This window comes from Embiotoca jacksoni, unplaced genomic scaffold (assembly GCF_022577435.1).
Source record: "Embiotoca jacksoni isolate LCO1_2020_lvr unplaced genomic scaffold, fEmbJac1.0.p SCAF_15, whole genome shotgun sequence".
NCBI lineage: Eukaryota > Metazoa > Chordata > Actinopteri > Embiotocidae > Embiotoca > Embiotoca jacksoni.
The window spans coordinates 15,043,249-15,070,355 of NW_027185285.1; the positions used below are offsets into that span (position 1 = coordinate 15,043,249).

The following is a 27,107-nucleotide window of genomic DNA, read 5'->3' on the forward strand; positions in this document are numbered from 1 at the left end:
TTTTGGCACCTGGTTTGGATTTAGTTTTTTCTTTTGTGGTGACATCAGATAACATTACTGACAAAAAAAAAGTAGGTTACTGAGTGCAAAAGGCTAATTAAAAGGTAGCACAACCGAACAAACAAACCAGAATAACAGTTATTTAGCTGGGGAGGCGACCATTTCACTAACTGGGGATTACGGCCCAGGATTCTGCAAGTAGTTGAGGAATATTTACTTTGCATAATACAATAATAAGGTCATTAGTCCATTTGTCTTTGGCATTATTTAGTTTTTATCTGTTGACAAATATGAGAGATTATCATAGATGACTGCTGAAAGTTTGAAAAATTGGTCTTTTTCCACATTAACTTTGTTCTCTCTTTTTTCTGTCTCCCAGCATAATGAAGGTGCAGTTTAAATAATGCTTCATGCTGTTATAAACATATTTTTTTCACATAGTCTTCTAGTTTACACTATGTTAACCAGGTAACTGTTAACATGGCCTGGATGTGAACTCACTTACCCTGTACCAGATAAACATGGCTTTGTAAGCATTCTCATTGGAGCAAGAGCCACAGGCCATTGTCTGAACACGACTCATTCCACTCGGAGCCACCTGAATGAAAGTAAGACAGAAACAAGGAGGGGTGGTGAAGAAAAATGGATTGTAGTGCCGCTGTTTAAACACTGTCTACAGAAAGCTAAATAAAAAAACATAAAATCACAATAATACAATTTTTATCAAAACGAATATATGTGTTAGTGTGCATACTTATACGTCTGTGTGTGGTGTGTGTGTGTGTGTGTGTGTGTGTGTGTGTGTGTGTGTGTGTGTGTGTGTGTATTGTGTGTGTATGTTTTACTAACCGACAGAAGACTTTCGGCGAGTTTGTCTGGAAAGTTCTCAGGTGGCAGGATTCCCAGGGCAGGTCGGTTCACAAATGCACTCTGAAGAAAACACAGAAAATACTAATAAATTCAGGAATACACACGCACGCACGCACGCACGCACGCACACACGCACGCACGCACACACACACACACACGCACACACACACACATACACACACACACACACACACACACACACCACCTCAGGGGACATCACATTTACTTCCCCCCACAGTGGGACTGTGTAGACAGATTTATGGCCCCAAAATGTAATACAAGTAGACAAGCCAAAACACACAAATTTCTTTGGTTAACGAACCACAATTTCTATGGAATTAAATTTGTGGTGTAATATTTAAAGAATCTCCCAAATATGAAAAAAAATTCTGAATTTAAGAGAATAAAACTCAATAAGAAAAATTTCCTTTCAAAAGCAAAACAAACAAATGACGTGTAAATCATGTAAACAGAGTCTTTTACTTTTTTGAATTATTTGTTTACAATTAATTATTTTTTTGTTTGTTTGTTTAGATTTCCGTCTACTCCTTTGTCCATGATTACACTTTTGCTCTCACTGGCAGCTCACGTTTTGTGCTGCCTGACTTTTTGTTTGCTGTTTGCCGTTTTAATTGTGAGTTTTTTCAGGAGTGTGTGTCATTGGCTAATGAGTTTTTCTAATGGCCGGTCATAAGCGTCTGGCTGCAGACCTCCACTGCAAGGGAACTTCTGGTTGAGGCTCACGGTTGTCTTCAAAGTAACCACACATTAGTGACAACAGTAAGTTGCTAAATTGTATTACGTGAAACAGTCTGACTGTTGTGCTTTGTGCTGGCTGTTCTGTTAGGATAGCCAATACTATCAGTTTGTGTAAAACTTTAATTAGCATAACAACTGAATGTTACACATGTAGTCAGCCTATCTGATGTCTGCAAGGTATTGTATGCTAATGTGATTAGTGCCAGCTCATTAAGTTGTTATTGAGCAGCTAACTAGCTGCTTACAGTGTTACATGTGTGACACTGAACACACATTTTCATTTTTAGACTTCCTAGCTTGGACATTGTTACACTAATGATAGCCAGTGGTTTATTGTGAGTGTGAACAGCTCTCACAAACTGTATAAAGTTGTGAAGGAGAGATTAGCAGGAGACCAGCTGAGACTTTGTTGCTTTCCTCCAAAAAAAGGAGGAAGAAGATATTAACTGTTTTCTAACGGTCAGGCGTACTGAGATTTATACTACTAAAAAAACAACACTAATTGCTCATAAACAACAGTGGATTAAGATTTGCCAGCTCTGTGGAGATGATCTATTCCAGTCCCTGCTACTAAATATATTGTTGTTTGTTGCTACTGTTGCTGCTGTCATATTTTCATTACAGCAGGAACCTAATAGTAAGTCTACATTTCTGTATTATAGAGACTTGCTTCATGAGTCCAACACACAATTTGTTTTTCTGGTTTGTTTTAATTGTATTTGTCAGACTGACTGACTGACAGACGAACTGACGGACATCCATGAGATGAATGTGTCAGAACTGCAAACAAAAAGTCAGGGCAGGGCAGGGCAGGTAAGGGCAAAATTCTGATCAGTGAGAAGGAAGCAGAGAAAACTGTATACAAAAGGACATACAATCAAAATGTAAAAGACCATTTGTTTAATTGCAAAAATACTTTGTTTTCAGGTCATTAAGTTTTACTTTTGAAATACCTTTAAAATTATTTTACTACTCAGGAGTATAACCTCCATTCACTGATAACATTCACCAGAGAGATTTTTTTTATAAATCCACAATGTGTCTTTAAATGTACAAGAGGGAATTTTTTTTCTCTTAGAAGGGGCCCATATTTTACACTAATCCATTGTTTAATTTGCAGACTTAATATTCATGAGTGGTGTTAACTCTCAAAAAACATCTCCATATAGGTTCTTTCGGGGGCTCTACCAAGAATAGGCTGTTTTGTGTATGTACCTTTAGGGTGCATTGAGATCAGTGGCCCTCTCTTCTGGTTGGGTGACTCTTTTCTGAGGTGATACATGCCTACTGCGACTTAATGACTGCTCTGTGCTTTCTTCCACATGAAAGATTGGCCAGTGGACCGTGCTGAGGTCCGACATATGCCATAAGCACAAAAATCATCACAAACATACAACATACAAAAAGCTTGTCCAAACTTTGCCATTTGGGCAAGCTGTTTAGAATAAATATGGGTTATGTACATTTCTATGTCAACAGAGCCTCTTAACACATTCAAGTATTTATATAGCACCTACATATATATATAACAGACACACACACATATATATATATATATATATATATATATATATATGACATTCTGTATGTGGGTTGATAACCATTTGATCATTTTGCTTTCTCTTGAGGGGACATGCAGTCTTCTCTTTAGATGCAAGCTTTTTGGTGCCAAAGTCTTTGTGAACTTGGGAATAAGCAATGTCTTTGCTACTCAGACAGCAGTAGAAGCATTAGAGTGTTAATAGATGAAACCAGCAGCTTTTTGAAAAAGAAAAGTGGTGAGTATGGGATGTCAGAACTGTGGTCCATTAACATAATATACCCTTTGCCTGAACAGAATCTGCTATTTTCTGTGAAAATTGTATAATTTACTTTACTGGACTGCAATGTATCATTGAGTAAGATGATTCAATGCCCTTACCCGATTACACAAATTATCTTGGATGTGGAGAGGACCTACCAAATTGTTGGGATTGGTCATCAGTTTGAGGAGAGCAGGGTGGTTGTAGCCTAAGGGAAGACAGAGTAGGGGGGTGAGTTACAAAGTGGTGCGAATACACATACAATATTTACTTCTAAATTTAAAAAAAAATGAGCCATTGTTTTTCATAGAGTATGTACAATAAAACTGAATACATCCCTGTGCAATATCACAAAAAATGTAAGTGGTTAAAAACTGTATCAACTTACAATAACTATTATTTTTAACTTGAAGTGAAGGGTATTTGATCTTGGGTACACTGTATAACTGAAAACAAGCATGCAAGACTGTAAATGCAGGCCCCAAAGTCCACCATCAATGCAACAAAGTGAATACGCCTCTGAAAACTGCAACAAAAGCACACACAGAAGTAATTAAGGCTAACTGTATTCAAAGAACCAGTGAACACCACTGCTAGTGGACCATGGCTACAGATGGCAAGGAACTGTCAGTAAATAAGTTGATTGTTTGGTTTCATAGATAGAAAGAGCTTCAGTAAGCTACAGAAATTAAGCTGAAAGCATTTCGGTAGAAGCTGAGCTGTCCTCTTTGGACAGTGTCAAGATCCAGACTCTAGCAAACTCATTTATCTTGTTATAAGTCTATATCGCAACACTTAGTCTTATGGCACAACACAAACTAATCATGACTCCATATTTTAGACATGTTATGAAGAAAATGTTAGTATGGACGATAAAATAATTTTGTCCATATCCTGTTATCAGTCTGTTTGTATGATATGCACTGTAGATGAGAGTATGTTTCTGTATTAACAGTGCAACTTGTTTTCTTTGCATGAAAAGAAAGCTTTGAATCTTGAATCTTACCTAAACTGATGTGACTGCTTTACATATTTGCAGTGCTGTTCCACTTCCAACCAGCAGAGTACAGTGTGGTACCATCATATGTTCCACTTTTATACATTCTCAGTATTACAGCTGCCTTCTTTCTATAACTTCAATCTCACATCTGGGGTTGAATGAGCTGTTTTCCTTTTAACATATTAAAGTTCAGAAACATTTGTTACGCCGTTGTTTCAGACTTAGTGAGCAATTCTGAACTGTTTTAATACACCGACATCAAACTCAATTCATAACCATAAATATCATATTTGATATGCCATTCTTAAACCCCTGGTCATATAAGAGAAAAAATACTGATTACAAATTAAATGTACAAATTTAACATAACACAGTAGGTTTTTTTGGACATACTTAAACCTTAAAAATGAAAATCATGTTTGACAAAATGCTATGCTGCCTATAGCTATCACACACACAAACAAATAGACACTTACACAAACAGATGCACACAAATAAAAGAGGGACAGCAATACAAAGAGAGAGCGAGAGAGAGAGAGGGAGAGAGGAAGAGAGGGGCAGGGGCGGGGGGGCAGGAAATGAGGGGTTCTATTCTAATTCGGTTTTCCATTTAAGTCATTTGAATGCTGGAGGGCAAATCTGTAGTCCACAAACCAAGGAACTTCCCCCATAAGACAAATAGAACTCACACAAGACACATTGTTTCACAATACCCTCATTGTCATGTAAATGTATCTTTCGAACATTCAAAACACCATCAGTTATTCTGTAAAATGGTTATTACTAACAAATAACATCATTGTCTCAATAGTTAAACGATGGTCACTTTTGGAAATTATTTTCTGCGTTGTTTTGGACGCATTCTTCTGAGGCATCTACATGTCTTCTGCAGGTATATGAATTTCATTAAGTTATAAAAGCTTTGTGTGAAAAACTCTGGTTAAAAAACAAGGGCATGTTAGCACTGACATTTGAAATGAAGGTTGAGGTAGAATTTTTTTTTTTTTTTCTCTCTGTTCTGTTCAGAACCATAGTTACATAAGAAAGTAGAGCAGAAACAGTTACCAACTCCAGTTGTCAGGCCCTTTCAAATACTGAATTAATTAAGTGTGTGAGTTTCTGGCTACAACAAAAAACCCTCTGTCATGGAGGCCCTGCAACTTGGAATTGAAACCATGGTTTTGAAAAATAACATCAATTAGGCTGGAGATACTGCAGCGAAGCTGGAGTAGTGGTTTATTTTTGCACAACTGCATCTTTGATTATCTATTTTAAAAAGAGCATTTTTTTTCATACCTGGACATTAGTCTTTTAATACAAATGTATTAAAAGACTAATGTCGATAAATATCGTGAAGGATCTTATTATTGTTGTGAAAGACTTAGGATGCTGTAGGATTTCTACTGTTCAGTGTTAAATTGAACAATAATTGAACAATAGCTCCCCATAAATCTTACCTATATTATCTTTGAGTGTCATTACAGGCCAAGTTTAAAATTACGAGCATACTGATGGTAGTTTTGGATTTGTATCCTTGCACCAATGTGATCAAATTCCCTAATTTGTTGAGCATTTGATTGTATTAGCCAAAATCAGACTTTGTCAAATAATTTGATTCTTTTATAAGATGTATTGATACTGCAATATATAGCTTGGATTTTTTTGCAACTGACCGATTGGGATGGAGGAGATCTGAGTGTAAACATCCAGCATGCGGTTGCCGTCCACGTCCACCAGGTAGTTCCCTCGGCTCTCCTCATAGTTACAGAAGAAGTTGACAGCACCAACATTCTGGGAAGAGACATGTTCTGTATTAAGGACACCATACAGTAAGTACGTATTGGTCATGTTACTCCTGCATTAACTTGGCAGCAAACACACGGACAACAACAACAAATACCCATGCCATGTGACACACAAATAATTTGACTGTAAATACAAAAAGTTGTGTGTGGTTATGTGCTTAAATTGAACTGAGGCTTCAAGCAGACAGATGCTTCTATTTTTGTAAGATGTAAACAACTAAACAGGGCATTATAGGTGTATATACAAACATACTTATTGTTATCACTGTATTCCTCTAGGTTTTTAGATCTCAGATGAACCAGGTGGTCCCTGGGTTGAAGCAAGACCCATTAGAAGCCCTTCAGTAGGGAACTTAACCACAAGATGGTGATGTAACTGCAAAACTGACAATGACAGTGTGATTGTATGTAAATTTATACGTGCATATTTTAATGTGAACATACACACAAATCCCTGGTCTAAAGAAGCACAATTGGGAGGCTGCAGATTGCTACAAAAGCACCATATACACTGTAATGATGGACAGCGCTACTATATGTGGAACAGCAGTTGCGCTCCAAGGTTTATTTAACTAGTTCACTGAGTTAACATAATTGGAGAGCCTATCTGCCCCCCCCCCCCCTCACACACACACACACACACACACACACACACACACACACACACAGGCACTGTGTAGTCTCAAAAAGCTTTACACAATTTTAGCAAAGGAGATAGAAAATTGTGCGTATTCAGTCTGATATTTCACTGTTGTTTGCTAATCTCCACAACACACGTCACTGTCCAGATAAGGGCACATGTATCTGTTGTTTGCTAAATCTCCGCAGCACACGACACTGTCTCGGGGACAACTCCAGATAGGGGCACATGTATCACAAACGTACAGGCAGTGACTGTTGACGACATCACAGCGCCAGGTGCACAGCCAAGGCTACCGGCATGCAGACAACACACCGGGCAGAGAGCCAATTGAAGGAAGCCACCACCCCAGAGGAACTGCCTGTACAATGTACTATAAAATACAGGAGCCAGGGACAGACAGTCAGTCAGACTTCGCGAACTGACACATTCTGTTGTTGTCAAGGACACATGGTCTGGGCTCCTAGCTAGAGATCTGATACTCTGTTGCTTTTATAATAAATGCTTTTGAGACCAGCCGATTCTCTCCTATTGCCTCATTTAAAATACGCAGGACTGGGGGCTGACACATATTGGCGTTGTACTAGCATGAGCCCAAAAAGTCCAACAAAATGCACACAACGCCTTTTTGATACAATATACAAAATTAATGACACCACAAAAGTTGGTCTATATTTCCTTAATTTTCAGCTTATAAAGTAGACATTATGCAAGCCAGAAAGGGAACCCGTTCCCTGTTTTAAGATTAAAGCTTACATTTTCTTTATGATAAAGCTCATAGGTAGAGCTGGCTCAGGTGATCCTAACCCATCCCATAGTACTGGTGCTATAGCCTCGGCTGATGGGGGACCTCCATGCCTATCCTCCTCTACTCTCTTTCACTCTGCATGCATTTATATGTCAATATTAACTTTGTGTCTGCATTCTAAAGGTATCTCTGGTTTGGAAGCTGCATTTTTTTTTGATCTGTGGTTATTGGCCCCATCAACCTGTCTAGTGTTGATTGGTTGTTGTTTGTCTATGCTGTTCTTTTCACTCTATTGTACTGAGTTTGGTTCTGTTAGACATTTCTTCCAAAAAGGGAGTTTTTCCTCCTGACTGTCGCTTATTTGGGAAATGTTGAATTGTTGGGTTTCCCTCTACATGTACTGTAAAGAAAATGTAACAAACTGAAAGTGAGTTGTACTTAATTCAACTGGACACGTCCTCATCTCCAACTCACTTGGGACACAGACACACACATACCAGCACACACATTTCAGCTCACCTGAATGTCTCCCAGTTGTTTCGTCAGCTCCTACAGAAAAAAAAAAAAGTTTTTGATACATATTAGGACCCGAGGGGGTGGTTGGTGATGGAATAATAGAATGGTGTGTTTGTGTGTGTGTGTCTTACTTGTGAGCGTGGCCCAGGGACTGTAGTTTTCATGGAGGGTCCATCATAGTCAAACTCCACCTGGGTCTTTGCAGCTGCCTTGCTGACAAATCTGTACCCTGATGGAGAAAGCATAATAAATAACATAATTAAAAAAATTTACATACACAAATATTCAGTGTTTAGTGTTATGTGTTTTCACATGTGAACATAATTTGGTTTGAGATTTCTCGATAAGCTTCTTGCACGTTTTGATCATCTCTATATTCTGGGTGTGGTGTTTTAGTTGAAAACAGGTTTCTGTTCACTGCCTCATGGGAAGGTAAATCGTCAGCAAAAGCAATGTAGTAGTCAATCAGTAAAACACAAATATAATGATGCTTCTACACACTGAATTCTGTCACAGCAGAAAACAAAATAAAATTGTTGTCATTACTGCTTTTCAAATGGACAGAGTGCAGGCAAACACACAAAATACTTCTTTAAGAGCTAATTTAAAAAACAAAAACTGAAGGCAAATGTTACTGTTGTGATCACTGTATCTGATTAATGTTTTTGTTCAATAAAAAAATAGATCTGTTAAAATAAACTTGCAGGGAGCTATCAGTACAATGTGTGGATCTTTTTCTCTGATATCTGTGTACAAATGCAGCAGTGACAATACTTGAAATATGGTTGTTGTTGCAAAGAAGCTATAACATTTAAAATTTGGATTCTTCACATACATCTTCAACCTGACAGCAAATAATATTTATACAATCAACATAGTTTAAGGGCTGACATCCAAAATTAGTGTCAGCCATTCAGAATCCGAGCCAATGTAAAATATGGTTCTAATTTTTCCCTTTGTTCCTGAGTTATGGCATGAAATGCAATACATTATGATGTCACAGTTAAATCGACCTCGTGGTTTGTGTAGACAAAGCGTGAAGCAAATTTCTTTTTGTGGCGTGATTACAAACTAAGTCAATGCAAAGATGCAAATATATGCAAATTTGCATTGGGCAATATGACATGTCCGCGTGATTTGAAAGTGTTTCAACTTGAGCGAAAGATTTGTGTGTAAACCTATTAGTGCTGAGATTGTCATGATGTCCTAGAGAATCAGAACTGGAGGACAACCTTATTTAGGGCCATAGAGGGAGGGAGGGAGGGACAAGTGGAAATTTTTTCGCAGGAAGTGTAAGTACACTGCAGTCCTGTCTTCTCAACGTAGTTGTTACCCTGAGAGAGATGAGCATTGACATGCAGTGGAGGGGTCAACAAAGACAAGCCCCACATCGCCACAATAGAGGATTCAGGATTAATTTTCTAACCGGCAAGTCTCTTTAGATATTTGATCTATTTTAAGAGAAACCTGACCAAAATGGCTACATCAGATATTTAATACACAAGTACGCTATTTATTCATAGCAATCAGATTTTTCAAACACAGTGGGACCTGAAAGACATAAGGCTGATATCTAACGGTTGTGATTCTACTGGCTTCATAGGACCATGGCTTCCAGCAGGCTTTGAGAAAGCCAGTGCTGATATTGATGATGCTGGGGTGGTGTAGGGTTAACAATAATGTGATAATGGCAGACTGTTGCACTGAGCTGCGCCCCAAGGCAACTCGCTGAATTTACCTATTCATTTAACTAGCAAAAATCCCCTTCTGTCCTGAGCTTTGGTGAATAATACGGATATGGGCAGCTGAGCTGGCTTTTCTTGGAATGATGGGTTCACCTTTAAGTCCTTTCCAGTCATGTACTGTTTAATCCAACAGCAAAATCGGATTTTGATTCTCTATCATGGTGGCCAAGTCACCATGGTAATCTAATGTCAGTAGAGTGACACACGTATCACAAGTCTGAACTGAATGCCGTCAGATTAGAAAGAGTGCAATGTAAAGGCTGCAGTAGCACAGGGTTAAATATAGAGGAATTTTCTAGGATCAATGTAATTACATATTAATTATATTATATTATGTTGATTACATACAGTACATTCATATTTTGAGATTTGCTACTCTGTGGCCTGAATACAATCACTACTCCATCATATTAAAACACCTCGTTTAGAAAAATTAATGGAAGGCACAGTTCTTTTTTTTATTTTGGTTTTGATGGAAGCCATTTTCCCTATTTTAAATGCTGGCTTTACGATTTGCTAAACATCACAGAACAACCTATAGATGCTAGATATTAATCTCGGTAAATACATACTACACAGACGGGAATGAATGAATGCAATCCTAACATTTGACACAACTCTTAGAAAAAACATATTTGCAGTTATGTCTGAATCCACAACATTTTTAAAAAGGAACTCAACAAAAGACAGGCCTGTGTGATACTGATTGACTTGAAAATATGATGTTATGAATGCAGGTTGACTGTGAAGATTATTGTAAAGTATAGTAAAGCCCTGGGGCCAAATAACAATCACAATTTACAATACAATAAACAGAAATATTTAAGAAAAGAGGAGAAATGAAACAGGAATATAGTATAGTATAGTATAGTATAGTATAGTATAGTATAGTATAGTATTCTACATAATATTAATGAAATCAGGAAAATCCTTCCTCAGCGTGACGCAGAAAAACTCATTCATGCGTTTGTTACTTCTAGGTTAGATTATTGTAATTCCTTGTTGTTAGGATGTCCAAATTACTCATTAAAAACCCTGCAGCTGATCCAAATTGCTGACTCATACCTCACCATCTTTTTCTCTCCCATATCTTTTTCTTATTGTCTGTTGTCTCCATTCAGTTCCATCGCTCGCATAGTTTCTGTTCTTTCCTTTGCAGATGTCCCACTATGGAGCTGCATGCCTCGGCCCTGCGCTTGTCATCTCCACCAACAGTTCTTCTCTTCTGTCTCTATGCTGTCCTTTTCTCTCTATGCTCTCCTCTCACCCCAACCGGTCGAGGCAGATGGCCGCCCACCCCTGAGCCTGGTTCTGTCGGAGGTTTCTTCCTATTAAGAGGGAGTTTTTCCTTCCCTCTGTTGGAGGTTTTTCTCCCTTAAAGAGGAGTTTTTTCCCTCCTAGCTTATGTGGGAATTGTTGAATTGTTGGGTTTCTCTGTATAATATTGTAAAGTCTTGCTGTAAGGACTTTAATGTGTTAAGTGCCATGAAATAACCTATGTTGTGATTTGGCGGTATATAAATAAAGTTGAATTGAATTGAATTGAATTGAATAGTCGCATCAGTTTTGTTTCATTTTCAAAATAATAGGTGCGAGCAAAAATTATTAAGCAAACGTGATAGATGCAAACTTGTTTGTGTTTAAATTTGATTGCTTTCTAACTTAAGATAAGGCCCTACCATTTCCTTTAGTCTGCTGGCATCACCCCTAGCAAAATCTGCTGACGACGTTGATTTGCACCCCAAGGCATATGTAAGAGTATATGGTTGTTGTTGCACTACATGAGAAGCTCCGATTTAGGCCTGTTTTCAAACCACAAATTAAGATGTATTAACTGTCATGGGGTAACTTTCATGGAACCTGGGAGCTAGAGACCGACTGCCACAGGATTACCCGCTTTGGAAATAGTAAAGGTCCCGCGAAGCGGGGGGCCAGGTTTTGGGATTCAACTCGGAGGGGAAGATTTCAGGTTGAAAGCCAAACCTTTTGGCCAGGGCAAGAGGAGGGCACTGGAGTGCGACTGCGCACTCTTCAGCTGGGTCCGTTGTGCCAAAGCCCAGATGCGGCGAATCCTACGAATCAGGGCATGGACAGAAGGTACGTTGACCTCCTGGTACAAAGTACCTGGAGGCACACTGGAAGGGGGAAAGACCCGAGGAGTCGGGTAGTGTGTTGCGCACTTACTCTACCCAAATTACGTGTTGACGCCAGGAGATGGGTGCTGGGAGGTCAGGCAATAAAAAGCCGTCTCAAGCTCCTGATTCAGGGGCTCAGTTTGTCCGTTACACTGCGCTCAGCTAAGACATTTCAAAAAATGTGGTACAGTCCAAAGTTATTTTAAATACTAGACAAAATTCAAAGGAAATAGATAATGAGAAAGAGAAACCGAGAGGTCTATCTCCATTCGCTTCTTCCCTGATTCTTTTCGCACAAGAGAACAGTCTAGCAAGGGTTCCCACAGTTATAAGGGAACAATAACCTTCGTCACTCATTCCCAAATATTGCAAATGGAATCCACATGCTATCTTATCTTTATTCACACACCTTTTAAAAATAAAATCAAACAGTTGATCTATTGCATTACTAATACAATTACTAACTAAGCATAAACTTTGAATAAATTCCAATTAACACTGTAAACTTTCCCTTAAACTCCTCCTAAATGAATGAACAATGTGCCGGAAGTCATACATCCAATAATCTAAATCATTTTCATTATAAAAAAAAAACTGAGAAAAAGATAGGCAAAACCTTTGCTTGTAGTTTGATCTTTATCATGGTTGTGAGACCTTTAACTCACTTACTGTCGACAGGAGTAACACTTTTAACCACCACAGAGAAAGTTGATAGCAAAATTAATTGCGTCCCTATTGATGTTTAACTTGACTCAGCTTTTGATTATAGACTTTATCACAATTAATGAGTGACTTCCAAGGACTGTAGGCAAAAACAAGTGTCAGTCCACTCTTACTGAGGACCCATGTGTGTATTAGCTGAGGCGATCAAAGCTTGCTGCTGAAGTTGTTTGCTGTGACAGACTCCAGCTGTATAACTGCATTTTTCCCACTGATCTTTGCTATTTACAGAAAACCTTTTAAAAAATTGTGTGTATCTCTTTAAAAGTCCACTGTTGTAAATTATCAAGTCATCTCTGCATAAAATAGAATTTCTTTCACAGGTAAGATAATAGTTAACAAAACGCTAAAAATTAAGGCAAAGAATTATCAAATATGTTTACTCCTAAAGCTAAAAGCTGGATCAAATACGCTTCACTGGGAAATTGTGTCCGATTACAACTGATTTTTTACTCTGAGGTGCCATATAGGCCCCGAGTTGCCTCTAAGTTGTTGCACTGCCTGTAATGCTGTTGACGACTGAAAAAATATCACTGAAACTAAACTAACTGTATATCATTCTGGTTACAAGTGTTTACTGAATGGGTAGGCTGAAGGAGTAAATATGACACAAACAGATTGGCCTGTTGATGAATGACAGGAGAGATGACCTTTGACACATGGCTGATTTGACACTGATAAGCACAACCTGCTTGAGGCCATTCAAACATTTACATTGTTTGCATAATGTTCTTCTATTTTCACTTTTTTACATGAAGTATTCCAAACTTAATATTAGGGGTCGGTATTTAAGTACAAACTGATACAAAAAAAATAAATCAAATACTCAAATTTGCAACACATACCTCACAATCTGTCAAAGTGAGGCAAATGCACATTTATTTGCATTTTTTTCAAAAATTTGATTGGATCAAATTTTTGTATCATCTGCTTTCTCAGACTCTGCCATTACTTGATTACCACAACTCAAAAAACAACATACACTGTTGATGGTCCTAACAGTCTACTTAAGTAAACAGTTGTAGTCGAATCTGTAAAATGGCTAAAGAAACAAAACAGACAAAAGGTGGTCATTGAGAATTTACGAAATGACTAATATGTAAACAGGTGTACTAACGCTTTAGGTTAATCAACAAAACAACGGTTGCAAACAAAGCATCATGCCATTGCCCAATGGAACAGTATCTACTGAAGGGATTAAACAGGATGTGAGTTGATATTGAGTGAGTGACGGATTTACCTGGAGCACTGAGCCACAAGTTTTTCTGCAGGGAGAGAGCGAGCTGACGGCTGATCAAGGAGGTGGCCATGACAAAACGGCTACGGACAAGAAGTGTGAGGAGAGGCAGAAACTGCCCTCAGGGTTTCACTTTTCCAAGTCACCTACAAAAAGAGAGAGAGAGAGAGGGGGGGGGGGGGGGAAGAGAGAGCGAGAGTGAGCGAGGGAGGGAAAGAGAGGGTGAATTAGTGAGACATGTCTATGAAGTGGACAAGACAAAACCAACAGGTTGTTTAGTCCACTAACTAAACGGGAATATGGTGTCACTCAAAGCTGCCATGTTATATATTTAGATGTATTTGTCTGACTGGTCTTTGTCACTGTGATCAGCTAAGACTGAGTTTATTCACTGAATAATGGCTGTGAAAATCAAAGACAGAATAAAAAATTTAAAATAAATTGTTTTCTTTTTTCTGCCCTTTTTTTTAGACAGAAAAGAGAACAAAAACTAGAGAAGGAGAGATAAATGTCTCGACACTGATGGGCTGCCAGAAAAAGCTGGTGAAAGTTGGTATGGCACTGTAGGGCTAATTGAAAATGTAAAAATGAGAAGCTTTGTGAGTTGTCCCTTTACCGGTCAGCTCAGCAAGCTTCTGATACAATCACACCTTAACTGTGTTTGAAAGAAACATTTCAGTTCACCAAGATCTATTAACTTCCAAAAAAACCTAATATTGCCTATTTTTAGCTGCTGACACAAATATGACAATAAACACTTCATCAACGCCCCATCAGTTTAAAAATCAAACAAATATTAATTTCTTCTTCTATAACAGTTAGAATTCTGTAAGAATATTCTGCCTATGTTTGTGGGAAGAAGTGATATTGTTTAAATATGGGAATAATAGGCACATTTTCAGACACTCTCTCCGGGAAGGCTTTCCTACTGCTGTACTCATTAAAAATAGCAGATTAAAGACCATCAAATGAGCACTTCGGCTGGACTGCTGTGGCGACATTATTTTATGATAAAAAAATAATAAGGGCAGAGTGAGACAAAGACAGGCATGGCTGTCTGTGCTATCTCATCTTGCCATATCTTATGTAACACTGGTAGCAGGAACAGGAAAATTCCAGTTATCTGCCTTCACACTGAGTAGAAAACCCTGACTGCTCTCATGCACACGCACACGAACAGCGCATGTGAAGCATACACACACAAATAGAATTTTGCATGCGCATTCACACACAAACGGTTTCTTGGCAAGGCAACACCTCATGAACTGGATGAAACTGGTTTAGATTGTGAGAGTTACACAAGCCTGCACCTTCATATGGCTACGAGGGGTGGGGTGGGTTATGTAAGGGAATGTTTAATAAAGTGATGGAGGCTGGCTGAGGGGACACAGCCAGTTTGAACTACGATCAGCTGGAATCGAAACACAAAGAGGGGGCGGAAACAGCACCAATGCCAAATGGAATACTTGAACTGAAATAGAAGACTTCTAATGTGTTCTCTGTTGTGGAGTGGTGGAGATTTGAGTGGTCCATCAACCACAGAGAGGATTTTACCCACTGATTATTAAAGCACCATAGAAATTAAAATGTTCTTTACACTACTTTAAACTTTGTCTGATGTTCTGATGTACAGTGATGATGGGAAACTTTGCTTTTTTTGGCCTGATTTTGACTCCGTACACACCTGGGCAACCAGGACAGATTGAAATCCAATCTGCTCAGGCCACATTCAGAGGTGGTCTGGGATGCATGTGGCCACATTTGTTTAGCAGTGTGTATGCGTTGGGTCTTCAATGCGTCCTGCGACACATTTAAAGACAGCTGATGTCCTCTGAATATGCAGTAAAGAAAAATGCAGCTCTCAGTGGCGCGTTCTTGTGTTTGTATCTGACCTGTTGCTTCCCCGTGTTTGGCCAGGGACACACCTCCTGCATGGCTTTGTGCATTAACTCTTCCGCACTGCAAAGCTGCAGCTCGCCTGCGTGTGTGTCCACACCGGCTGCGTGTCAACAGCGATTCTGCGGCTGCAGGTCCTACCATTGAATCTATCTTGATAATGGCCAACAGGATTGAATTAATGAGGTCCGACAAGTAATGAGTTTCAACCAAAAAGCAAATGCGTTAAATTTAGTTTACCCTTGTTCCAAGCAAGACACACAGACACACATAGGGACACACAGACACACATAGGCACTCACACTGACACACAGGGGGAGAGATATGTTGAGAGCACCAGGGAAACACCATCCTAGTCCAGGTTTGATCTGTCCAAGTATAGTGGTTTGAAATCTGGACACAGGTCTGTGTGGTGTAGATGTGTAAAATGTCATTTTGCAGCCTTTTCCCAAATTGAATAAAGGTTTTACAAATTTGAAAGTTAAGGCGCCCTATCCAGGGTGTACCCTCCTTTGGCCAAAGTCAGCTGGGATATCTGGTTTTGATATGTTTTTTGATGCTTTAAAATGGGGGCCTGATCTCAGGCAGGTTGGAACTTCGATATCGTGGCTCCATCCTTCATCACTATTGTGCATACTCTGGTTCCAAATGATGTCACCAAAGCAACATGGCCGCATATTTGGTTTTACTTGAGTACAGAGACGAAATGGAGACAGGTCCATCTTTACAGTCGCTTTCACTTCTTTACTGTTCACTCTCACATTTTTCATACTGTCATTTCCAGCTGCATGGCCTGCTAGACTGCTACTTCCATAGAAAAACGCCTGTATGTGTATGTGTTGGTATTTTTCTATTAACAAGTCTAGGGTTATTTACATGATAGTAACAGTAGCTAATTACAATAGATTGTAACATTCAGTCATTGCTATTTCCCAGTGAGAACCAGACTAAAGTGCAGCTGATATTTACCAACCTGTCACCATGGCAACCTTGCAGGCTCCAACAGGAAAGAAGAAGATAAAGATGTGTGTGAGCCCTCATTTATGAAGACAAATGTCCCAATGATGTAGCTACACAGGAGTATTGTTCAGTATGGTACTGTATGTTATGTATCTTGTAAAGGGGTCTCCAACTGTTTTTCTTTGGAGAGCTCATTGATCTACCGGGTCGATTGCAATCTACTGGTTGGAGATCCCCTGTTCTAGACTGACATAGTCTCTAGGCTCTAGGCAGATCACTTCATGCATGCGGCTGTAAAAGTTGACGACAAGGAGAATCTTTGGTTCGGGGGCAACCTTAATTTATACATATAGGGCCTTACTGCAAAAACAGCCTGGTTAAATATGCTCTCTGATAACATTTAACTCCTATGCTTACAATGTCAGGTCACAGGCAATTTTAACACAGTAAGGAGGAAGCTATAACCTTAGTGAGAAAGTGTTCCAAATTTCACCTGAGTTACACAACTTTTTGTGACCACTGGTACAGCACATCGATGGATTGTCCATGGACACGCCTCACGTCAAACTTAAAGTGTTGCAATTTAAACAAGAATCAAACAAGCTAAACTGCACAACTGCCATTTAAAGCCTGACCTTCTCTGACTGGTTTTATATTCTTCACAATTTTACAACAAAACAGAAAACAAGACTAAGTCTGGACAATGAATGAAACTCCAGAGGGCTTTCAATTGAATTTGAAATATATAAAGTTAGTTACTGCATTCAGCCTACCAATCATGTAACTTTATCACTTACTCAGTCCCAAGTGGGAGACCTGCGCTCAGTAGTCTGTCTAGCTCACAAATCACAATCAGGGCTGCCCCTCTGACAAGGTTATTTGATCCAAAAGTGACATGATGTCATTATTGTGCAAATGAGTGATAACCAATCACGCAAACCTCATCCTTCCAAATTTTGTGCGCGGGCCCCCTGCTTCCCCCGAGAAGATACTGCCCTGTGCAACTGCCCATGTCGCCCATAACTAAATCCACTTCTGCTCAATGATTTGTTAAACTAATGGTACTCCATACACTTAAACTTCCGAACAATGGAATGAGATAACAGAGGCCATAACGGTGTGATTCAAAAATATTAAAATATACTGGATTTTTTTTGACAGTCACCACAGATAAAAGTTATCCAGCATCATCAAAGTCAGACACCAGCTGCACATATGCTCTTTGACCAAAGGGAATCAGGTGGCAGCTTACATGCACATTTAGAAGAGGTGGCGGATTGATCAAGTCTGAAGTAGACTATTACAGAGGCAACAGTTTATTATATAATTACAGTGGTGGTTCAAGCTTGCATTGGTAGAGAATGTTTTTAGAAAATTATTTGACCTTTATTAGATTTTGTTTTGTTGTATCATGTTGTATAACGCTGTTATTTCGGAACATGAATAACTCTGAATGTTTTGCCCTGTCAGCCATGACTACAGAAACCATCTGAAAAGGCATGCTATTTCAAGCCACAGACATCTAGTGGATTTTCTAGCATAAATCACCTAAATCGAATTGTAGAGGTGGCTGAATCAGATATAGGGACACAAAAAATTTGCTCTACAAAATGCTGAGCAGAACGTTTTAGGTTTAAATAAGTCCAATTTAAAAAGAGGACTATTAACGGATAGATATCCGTTAATATATGGATGGATGGATATACGAAGTCACATTCAGCCGACCATTATCACTTGCTCTTTGACAAGAGTGGCTCATACATCATTTTGTCAGAGAATATATCATAATATATGACCAGATACCGACATAAGCTTATTTGAACATGCATACTGAGAGCACATACAAAAATATCAAACATACAGTAACAACCCACCAGGTACAGCGAATACTTGGAGTACTGGATGACCCAATGAAGAACCTGTTATTGTGGGTTCTGACTTCAATTTCTAGAGAGACATCTCTTACAGAAACATTGAAAACTGTGTTTTTTTCATTACAAATCATATTCAGGGTTAAACACTACTTGTCTGATCTTACTAATGCAAAAAAGACTTGCATACATGCATTTATTATGGATTTGATCAGCTCATCCAGACCTAACAGAACTCTTCTGTCATCTGGTCTGCGCATTTGATTGTTCTGAAAGTTACATGTAAATCTAGTGAAGAGGCTTTATTTTTGTTTTGTGTGGTTTTTTTATTTTTATTTTAGCATTTGCAATACCATGTCCAGACTATATTATGCGCTCCAGACTGTATTATGTGCTCCAACATTAACAATGCAGACAGAAAACCTTCACGGTTTCTGATGCATTTTTCTAACTTCATTTTACCTTTTGTGGCATTGCACTCTGCACATCAAATTTTGCTTGCTTGTTTATGTGTTTAAAACTAGTCTGTGCCAGTTAAATCAACTGCTGTTCTACTGGCCTTGAGTGAACTGACACTGCATTGATAAGATAACTGTTGTATAACTGCTGCACTGTGTTGTTATTGAACACTGAGGCTCGTCGACTGCACAACGCAGCTACAACCTCTGCAGACATTCAATCCTAGGAATGCATAGCTGCTATCAGTAAAATAAATGATAATGACATTCTAGAACTATTGTTAAGCTTTATTTTAATAATAAAACACAAAGTAGGTTGATTGCAGAATAATAATGCACTGGTATGTATGTGGGTATGTATGTGTCAATTACTGTGCTGGACGATAGGATTCTTGATTCTTCTCAGTACGATAGCAAGACTGTATCTGTGAGCATACAGAGCATACATAACAGGATGTGTGATCATCTCTGCAAAAATTCAAATAATGGAAGTCAAAGCATGGCCTAAAAATTGCTAATACTTGTAACAAACTTATCACATGTTTAAGTAGTACACAAAGACTAAATCCTCAAAATGTTTGATTATAATGTGTATCCACATTATATCCACCATTGAGTTCACAAAGCTCCTGAAGCCGCTCACTGAAGATACTGATCTTGAACGATTAAGAGCATGCAAGGGGCAATGTGGGGTGGAGGAGGGTGGTGGGGATGGGGGTGGGGAGTGGCTGCCTGCAGTGTGTGCACTAGCTTTGAGTGACACCGTTACGTGGCTCTGATTGGTTGTCTTGATTTGGTCACGGTGGACTATTACAAATGGCATTAAGAGCACTTGGTGAAGACAGAGGAGCGTTTTTGTTTTGTTTTGTTTTTACAGATTTTGTGTCTCATAGTACTATCAGAACATAGTGAGAGTCATAGCAAATATGACAGAGATATTTTGCCTGGATAGTGCTCCTCAAATCTTTTAACCACAACAAACATAGTTCCAGCGTGATCTTGAACGATTAAGAGCATGCAAGGGGCAATGTGGGGTGGAGGAGGGTGGTGGGGATGGGGGTGGGGAGTGGCTGCCTGCAGTGTGTGCACTAGCTTTGAGTGACACCGTTACGTGGCTCTGATTGGTTGTCTTGATTTGGTCACGGTGGACTATTACAAATGGCATTAAGAGCACTTGGTGAAGACAGAGGAGCGTTTTTGTTTTGTTTTGTTTTTACAGATTTTGTGTCTCATAGTACTATCAGAACATAGTGAGAGTCATAGCAAATATGACAGAGATATTTTGCCTGGATAGTGCTCCTCAAATCTTTTAACCACAACAAACATAGTTCCAGCGTGTCCACACATCCAAGACTTGACCTAAAACCATAAAGGTCCCATTGAATCAATTTGAATCAATTTACTCCTGCCTGAATGACATGGAAACAATTACACTTATTTTCCAACCACATGCTGCCTCTCCTGGAACATGGTCTTCATGTTGGATAATCTCTTGATCCACACAATTGCTTACTGGATCCTTTCCATCTACTTTGACATAGTTTGGATGATATAAATGTTTTGTGCTTAAGGTTGACACCTTAAACTTGGCAACAGCCTTGTGACATTCTGCTGTCAAACAGCATTTCTGTCATTTTTCTCATCTAGTTATAGAGAATGGACTAGCCTTGGATGTCTGACTTTTGCTCTCCACAGAGGAATCTGTGTCTGCTGTTTGCCTTGCTTATCTACGGGATTATTTCAGAACATGAATAAGAAGTTTGTAACCTCATATGTTTTTAATTTGTCCATTGTCCCACTCACATGGGAGCAAGGAAGGCTGCACTGAGGACGTATGTGTATCAGCTTTGCTAAATCAGTCAAGAATGCTGCGTTGTGTCAGATTTCTTGAATGTTGTATTTGTAAGTGTTTTATGGGGTTGCTGGTATTATCTATTTGCAACTACCATTTTCCATTTTGCATTTGTTAACAGTACTGTAAGTCCACAACTCTGAATGTTTTGCCCTGTCAGCCATGACTACAGCATAGAATGTCGCTATATATATAAAATGGTTAAGGTTAGCATATCAAAGGCATGGTACCAATGGTTACCATGTTAGTTCCGGTTCTCAAAACCTATCTCCAGCAAGAACAGTCAGACATCCCCACATATGTTGGTGAAGAGCAGAAATGGTGCAGATTTCTAGAGCTGAGTAAAAAGCAGAGGGGTATTTGTTGCAACGTATACAAGTGATCTGCACCAATAAACAAACACAACAAACTTTTACCACCCTTTCAAAAAGTAGCGTGAATTAGCACCGAGACAAAAGCAAGCCTCTTGTGGTTCTTTCAAACTCCAGAAGCTGTTGCTCTGTTTGCCTTTTTCAGTCATTGCAGAGTCCTTCCTATGATAAATTCAACTATTTGCACTAGTGTGCAATAGTCAATTTGAGTACCATTACATCTTGATTGTGGTACTCATTATAAAAATATCTGTTACTGTTATCTAGTTGAGGTGTAAATGTTTAATCACACCGTCTTTGGAGAGAATCAAGCAGGGTTAGCTTGTGTAATAAGCAACATGGGCAGTCACCGAGGGCACAGAACATGGAAGGGGCATGAAATGACTATGTTGTGACAATTGAACACTAATGGGCCGTTAAGGATCCGCGTGTAGTACTTAGTGTTGTCTAGCAGTGAGGTTGGTGATAGCAATCAACTGAATACTCCTGACCCTCCTTTTCCAAGTCTGCAAGAGAATATAGTGGCCATGAAACACTTGAAAAATGCAAAAAGCCCTTTCTGAAGCCAGTGTTTAGTTTTTCTGTTCTGGGCTACTGTATGAACATGGCATGCTTTCACAGGGCCACATTAAACACGATTGTTACTGTCATGACAACACTGCCAGCAAACTGCCATTTCTTCCTCCACTAAATCCAGAGACTACGTTGCTAGTATGACTTGTGCCAACATATTTTGGCAAAGTTATTTTTGCTCAAAGCCACAAGACCATAATTGCTATACACCGCCACAAATACCATTGCTTTTTGCCCAATTCAAAGACTGCCCTGTTCAGCTGCTTCCGCCATCTCCATCACTACCTGCTGCTGGCTCAGTTGCCCCCATACAAAGCTCCTCTACCTCCATTGCTAATTCGGAATATCTTTTTCTTTTCCTCTCATATGCCTCTTCAATATGATCTACCCACGGCACTGTCAGCTTTATGAAATAAACTACATGCTGATTTCCCAGTCTCTACCTTTATTTTAACACACTAAAAGCTTGCCTATCTGGGCCCTTTATTGTTTCCACTCTTTTCTGCTCTTACTTCCACTCTCCTACCACTGAACATAATGGACAGGTTCCATCCTCAGCTACCCACCGCTTGAGGTTCTGTGGCGATGGAAGCACATCATAAATGTGTGAAGGCAAGGTTCCCTATCAAGTGTTCCCTGAACATATCTGTTTGCAGTCAGTTACTCACCAGAAAACAAAATTATGTGAAATAATTTTTTGATAAATATTCTTGGATGCATGTTATGCCTTATTAATTGTATTAAATGTATAATGCGATACTTCCTGGTGTTGATCAAAATAAGAAAAATTATATTTGCGATAATATTTTGCCTCTTGCTCAGCCCTAATTGAAGCCTAAATTAATGACTGTCTGGAAAGCTTCATCCACAATAGTTTCATAATTTAACATTACTAGAGAGTGAATAGTTCTGCCTGTTGTATAAAGTCAAACAGCATAAATGCCTTCAATGACAGGGAACTAAATCCACATAATCAACATGAATGAATGATCTTGCAATTGCAATAATAATGCAAATTTCACCAATCACCGCAAAATTTGTCTGAGCTTGCAATTTTGCCAAATTACCACGATTTTTCCACCGAAAACATTTTCAGAATAAGCTCTTCTGAAGACACTTCAACACAAAGTAAGCCTTTCCAAACAAAATGTCCTCTATTAACAGAAGTAACTCCTTATTTCTAGTCAATAAAGTTTTTTACCTCTCCTCTCATTTTCACAACAAACTCGTTATGTGGGTTGACTGGAAAAACAGCAAAACCGGAGTGACAGAGGTTAATGGCAAATTTGGTCATATAATGAGGATTAAGCAACCAATTGTCATCCGTCCCTTGGTCTGCCGAATAACTGAAGTCATCATCGGTCAGCTGAATACGGCAACTTCCTGTAACGATTTCAAATTAAGAGCCCTCGTTGCAAATGAAAACCTTTACGGTGTTTCATACACAGTCCAGCCAGGTTTTTACCTTGTCTTGTTGAATATTCGCATTTCACAAAGGTTTGCACATGGATCAGAACAAATAACAGAGGTTTCTGCATGTTTATCATGATTTAAAACGAAACCACTTGCCTGTACACAATAGGCCTACATGTTTAAGTTATCTCTGTTTAATTTTGTAGTCCTCGTTTTGTATCTTCCACTACATTGTTAATGGCACTGTAAGTACACTGACACTTACACTATAAGCTGTTTACAAATTCCTTGCAAAGGTTAACGTACTTTTCTCAGTTAAAGCAATTGAGGTCCAACCAAAAAAAGCTATCCACAAATCTATGGAACATTGTAGACATACAAAAGCCTCTTGAAATGCAACCTGACAAATTAAAAAAAATAATAGTTAAATTTCCTTACTTGCTGATCTCAGTTATCCAGCATGAGTTAAAACACCTCCACAAGTCCTTAACTGAGCTGCATGGATCCTAAAACCAAATAAAAATATACTGAAATCCTTAATAACAAATGTGCATGCTATTTATGCTGATACATGAAATAGTTATTTTCAAATGTGTCGATTTCATAATGGCCATCCCTCAACATGCTGAACATTGAGTTGCTGAATCTTAAACCAAATGTGAAACCAGTCTTATTATGAAGGTAAATTATGTTGGAGCAGTCGCTGTAAGGAATAACGTTGCAGATTTGGATTAATTTACAATGTCATGATTTTGTGCTCCTGCAACAGTGCAGCCAAGGGTTACCCTAACCCAGTCCATAAAAAAAAATTGTGTATTCAAATGACTAAGACGTTTTTAAACTTGTTTGAAGGAAGCTGTTTGCTTCAGTGTTTTTTTACGATTCTGGTATTCTTTTGAAAAATCTGGTTCCGGCTGGATCTGGCTGGCTCACAACATCAGAGGTTATGTATTAATATAGGTGGGCTAGGATAATAACCAATCTACGTTAAGAGGCTATGTAAAATTAAGACAGATGTTCTCATCAAAAGCTTTCCTGTCGTGGACGCTGCAGACTGCTGCATATCCCGATGCTGTCACAGTTCAGCAGCACGCGCACAATAACCGATAGGCGAGTGTCAAGGCGACACGACAGTGGTTTGATTCATGCTACTTTTTGTTGCAGGACCGGGTGTCTAAACGGCGTGTAAATGATTAAGGCTTTCAAAAAAACTTACCGTTGGTCCAGTGACAACAGCGGGATCAGCACGTAAAAAAATCCTCATATGGAAGCAGGACAGCTGATGGCAACACGGAGTCTGTATCTCTGCCAGCCAGGCCTGCTGTCAACAGGAGGAGGGGCTTATTGGTTTTTTTTCTCTGCCTCACTCCATTGTAAAACAAAACCACTTCCTTGCATTTACATACAGCTCTATGTCTCAGGAACATAAACAATCTGCAGTTTTAGCGGTTTAGTTTTGGGCCTTTAATGCTTTAATAGGAAGAGAAAAAGGGGCAAGGCTACGTTGACATCGACCACCCACCTTATGCTCTTCCCAATGTGGGAAGAAAACTCCAAAACAGATCATTTCTCGTTAATGGAAATGGCAACTTTCATCCGCACAGGTTACAGCCCAGATCTGATCCAGAATTTGAGATCGGGCGGAGTGAAGATCAGCAACAACAAAGATGATTGAAGAAAGTTTGGTAAATATCATGCTCAAGCCTGCCTTACTAGCTGCGTATTGTGTGACGTAACGGGTGGATTTCGTGGTGCTTGAAAATTTGCTTCTTTTTTTTTTACATTTGTGCATAAAAATGACTTGAAACATCAAATTTTCACAAATGTTCTTAAAGTAGAGGAAAAGAACCCAGTTAAACAAATGAGACCAAAATATTTAAAATATAGCTGTTGAGGAAAATTGTATTACATATTGCATTTGAGTGGCAAAAGTATGTGAACCTCTATTGCAGTTAATTTGATGTAGAAATTAGACTAAGGTGTTTTCAGTCAATGAGATAATATTCATGTGAGTGGGCACGACTCAAAAATATTTCCCTAAACACAAAAACATTTCCCTAAACACAAAAACATTTCACAGAACACAAAAAGAATTCAGAAAACATTTCACAAACCAAAATGTGTAGGACAACGCATGTTGCTTGTGATTGGACAGAACCCAAGTCAATGCGCTTGCAAAATCCTGACCCTCCCATCATAGGCCTACTGTTTCTGGTCCGAGCATCTACTATGTTAGCCCGCAGGGCCAAAATTCCTTCAAGCTGATGTAATTGACCAGAAACATTTAGTTGCAGTCATTACTGCACAGGCTGGTCACACCAGATATTGACAGCAGAAGTTTAACAGATATGTGATTTTGGAGGATTTTCTTCAACAAAAACATGAACAAGTATAATATTTTAGTCTAATTTGGTTAATTGGGTTCTCTATCTACTTTTAGGACTGCTGTGAAAACATGTTTTAAATCAAATTTGTACAAAAACAGAACATTCTGAGAGTTCGCCAACTTTTAAGTACCACTGCCTTCTTACAACTACAAGCTGTATATATATTTGTATATGCCTCTCTTAATGGGTAATATATTTGTAAAATGCACAAGGTAAGTGTTGATCCACCTGTGTTTGTAATTTTAGCAGCATCCCTTTAACGAGATCTTCTTTGCCGTCTCAGATGAGATGACGGGCGAAGGAGTGATGCTTCGTTCAAATTGAACTCGCGAGCTCGTGGTTACAACATGGGAAGTTGTGTGCACCGTATGCTTGGCATTCAAGTGGTTAATTAAAAAAAAACACCATTGGCCACTGCAACATGGACAGCGTTAGAAGTCAGAGGCCAACAATTTAGCAAGCCAACACGGTGATAACATAATGAAAGAAATGCAAAGGCACCGAGGGAAAAGATGAGGCCATTAGTAACATTACCTCCGACGTAAACTGTAATGTAAGCTATGAAGACAAACTCTACATGACTGAAATTACAGGATATTAGCTTGCCATCTAAAAATAACCTCCATGGCCTCCAAATGACCTTTTATTGAAAAAGAAATGTTAGCTTTGACTTTGATTTTAAAACATTTCAATGTGTAGATTTCTATGCCTATGGTGGTCTTCACAGATCAGAGTCCTCTGACCTTTTTCGGTTCTTTGCAGTGTCCAAACCAGCAGCTGATTCACTGGGCTTTGCTTCAGCCCTGTAGTCTGGACATTCAACATATCAAGGGCCAGGACAACTTGGTGGCGGACACATCGATTTTGGCTCATTGTCAATAGTGCTTGTATAAAGTTGTGTTTACGTCCTGTCTGCTCTGTTCCCATCTTCCGAGGCCTATTTCTTTCCTCTTTTCTCTTTCAATCCATGATCCAGAAACACAAAATACAACACAGGAGACCCCTAACTGTTGAACAGATGAAATCCTATATTAGGCAAGAATGGGACAATAATTCACTTTCAAAACTCCAGCAACTGGTCTCCCCAGTTCCCAAACGTTTGCAGAGTGTTGTTAAAAGAAGAGGTGATGCGACACAATGGCAAACATGCCCCTGGCCCAACTTTGAAACGTGTTGCTGTCATTAAAATTCAAAGTGAGCAGAAATTTTTCATAAAACAATAAAATTTCTCAGTTTCAACATTTGATATGGTGTCTTTAGTCTATTTTCAATTAAATATGGGTATACATGATTTTAAAATCATCACATTGTTTTAATTTCTATTTTACACAGCATTCCAACTTTTTTGG

The 27,107-nt window shown here is 38.9% G+C and overlaps 1 protein-coding gene and 1 long non-coding RNA gene across 3 annotated transcripts in view; one reads left to right on the forward strand and one right to left on the reverse strand.

Annotated features, from left to right (window-relative positions):
* Positions 1-24,684, reverse strand: part of abat (4-aminobutyrate aminotransferase) — a 34,159-nt gene extending 9,475 nt beyond the window's left edge. The window contains exons 1-9 of one of the 2 annotated variants that reach the window (XM_069149874.1): positions 24,588-24,684; positions 23,810-23,877; positions 13,981-14,123; positions 8,272-8,369; positions 8,144-8,173; positions 6,105-6,222; positions 3,590-3,639; positions 850-930; positions 506-598 (exon numbers count right to left, since the gene is read on the reverse strand). In XM_069149874.1, coding sequence (XP_069005975.1) covers positions 506-598; positions 850-930; positions 3,590-3,639; positions 6,105-6,222; positions 8,144-8,173; positions 8,272-8,369; positions 13,981-14,050 — 540 coding nt within the window. In that variant the 5' untranslated portion in view covers positions 14,051-14,123; positions 23,810-23,877; positions 24,588-24,684. The remainder of the gene's footprint in view (positions 1-505; positions 599-849; positions 931-3,589; positions 3,640-6,104; positions 6,223-8,143; positions 8,174-8,271; positions 8,370-13,980; positions 14,124-23,809; positions 23,878-24,587) is intronic. The other variant, XM_069149873.1, reaches the window with a different exon arrangement.
* A 96-nt stretch (positions 24,685-24,780) lies between these two features.
* Positions 24,781-27,002, forward strand: LOC138198429 (uncharacterized). The gene is made up of 2 exons (XR_011178264.1): positions 24,781-25,056; positions 26,521-27,002. It is a non-coding gene; the product is annotated as an uncharacterized lncRNA (long non-coding RNA).
* The last annotated feature ends 105 nt before the right edge of the window (positions 27,003-27,107 follow it).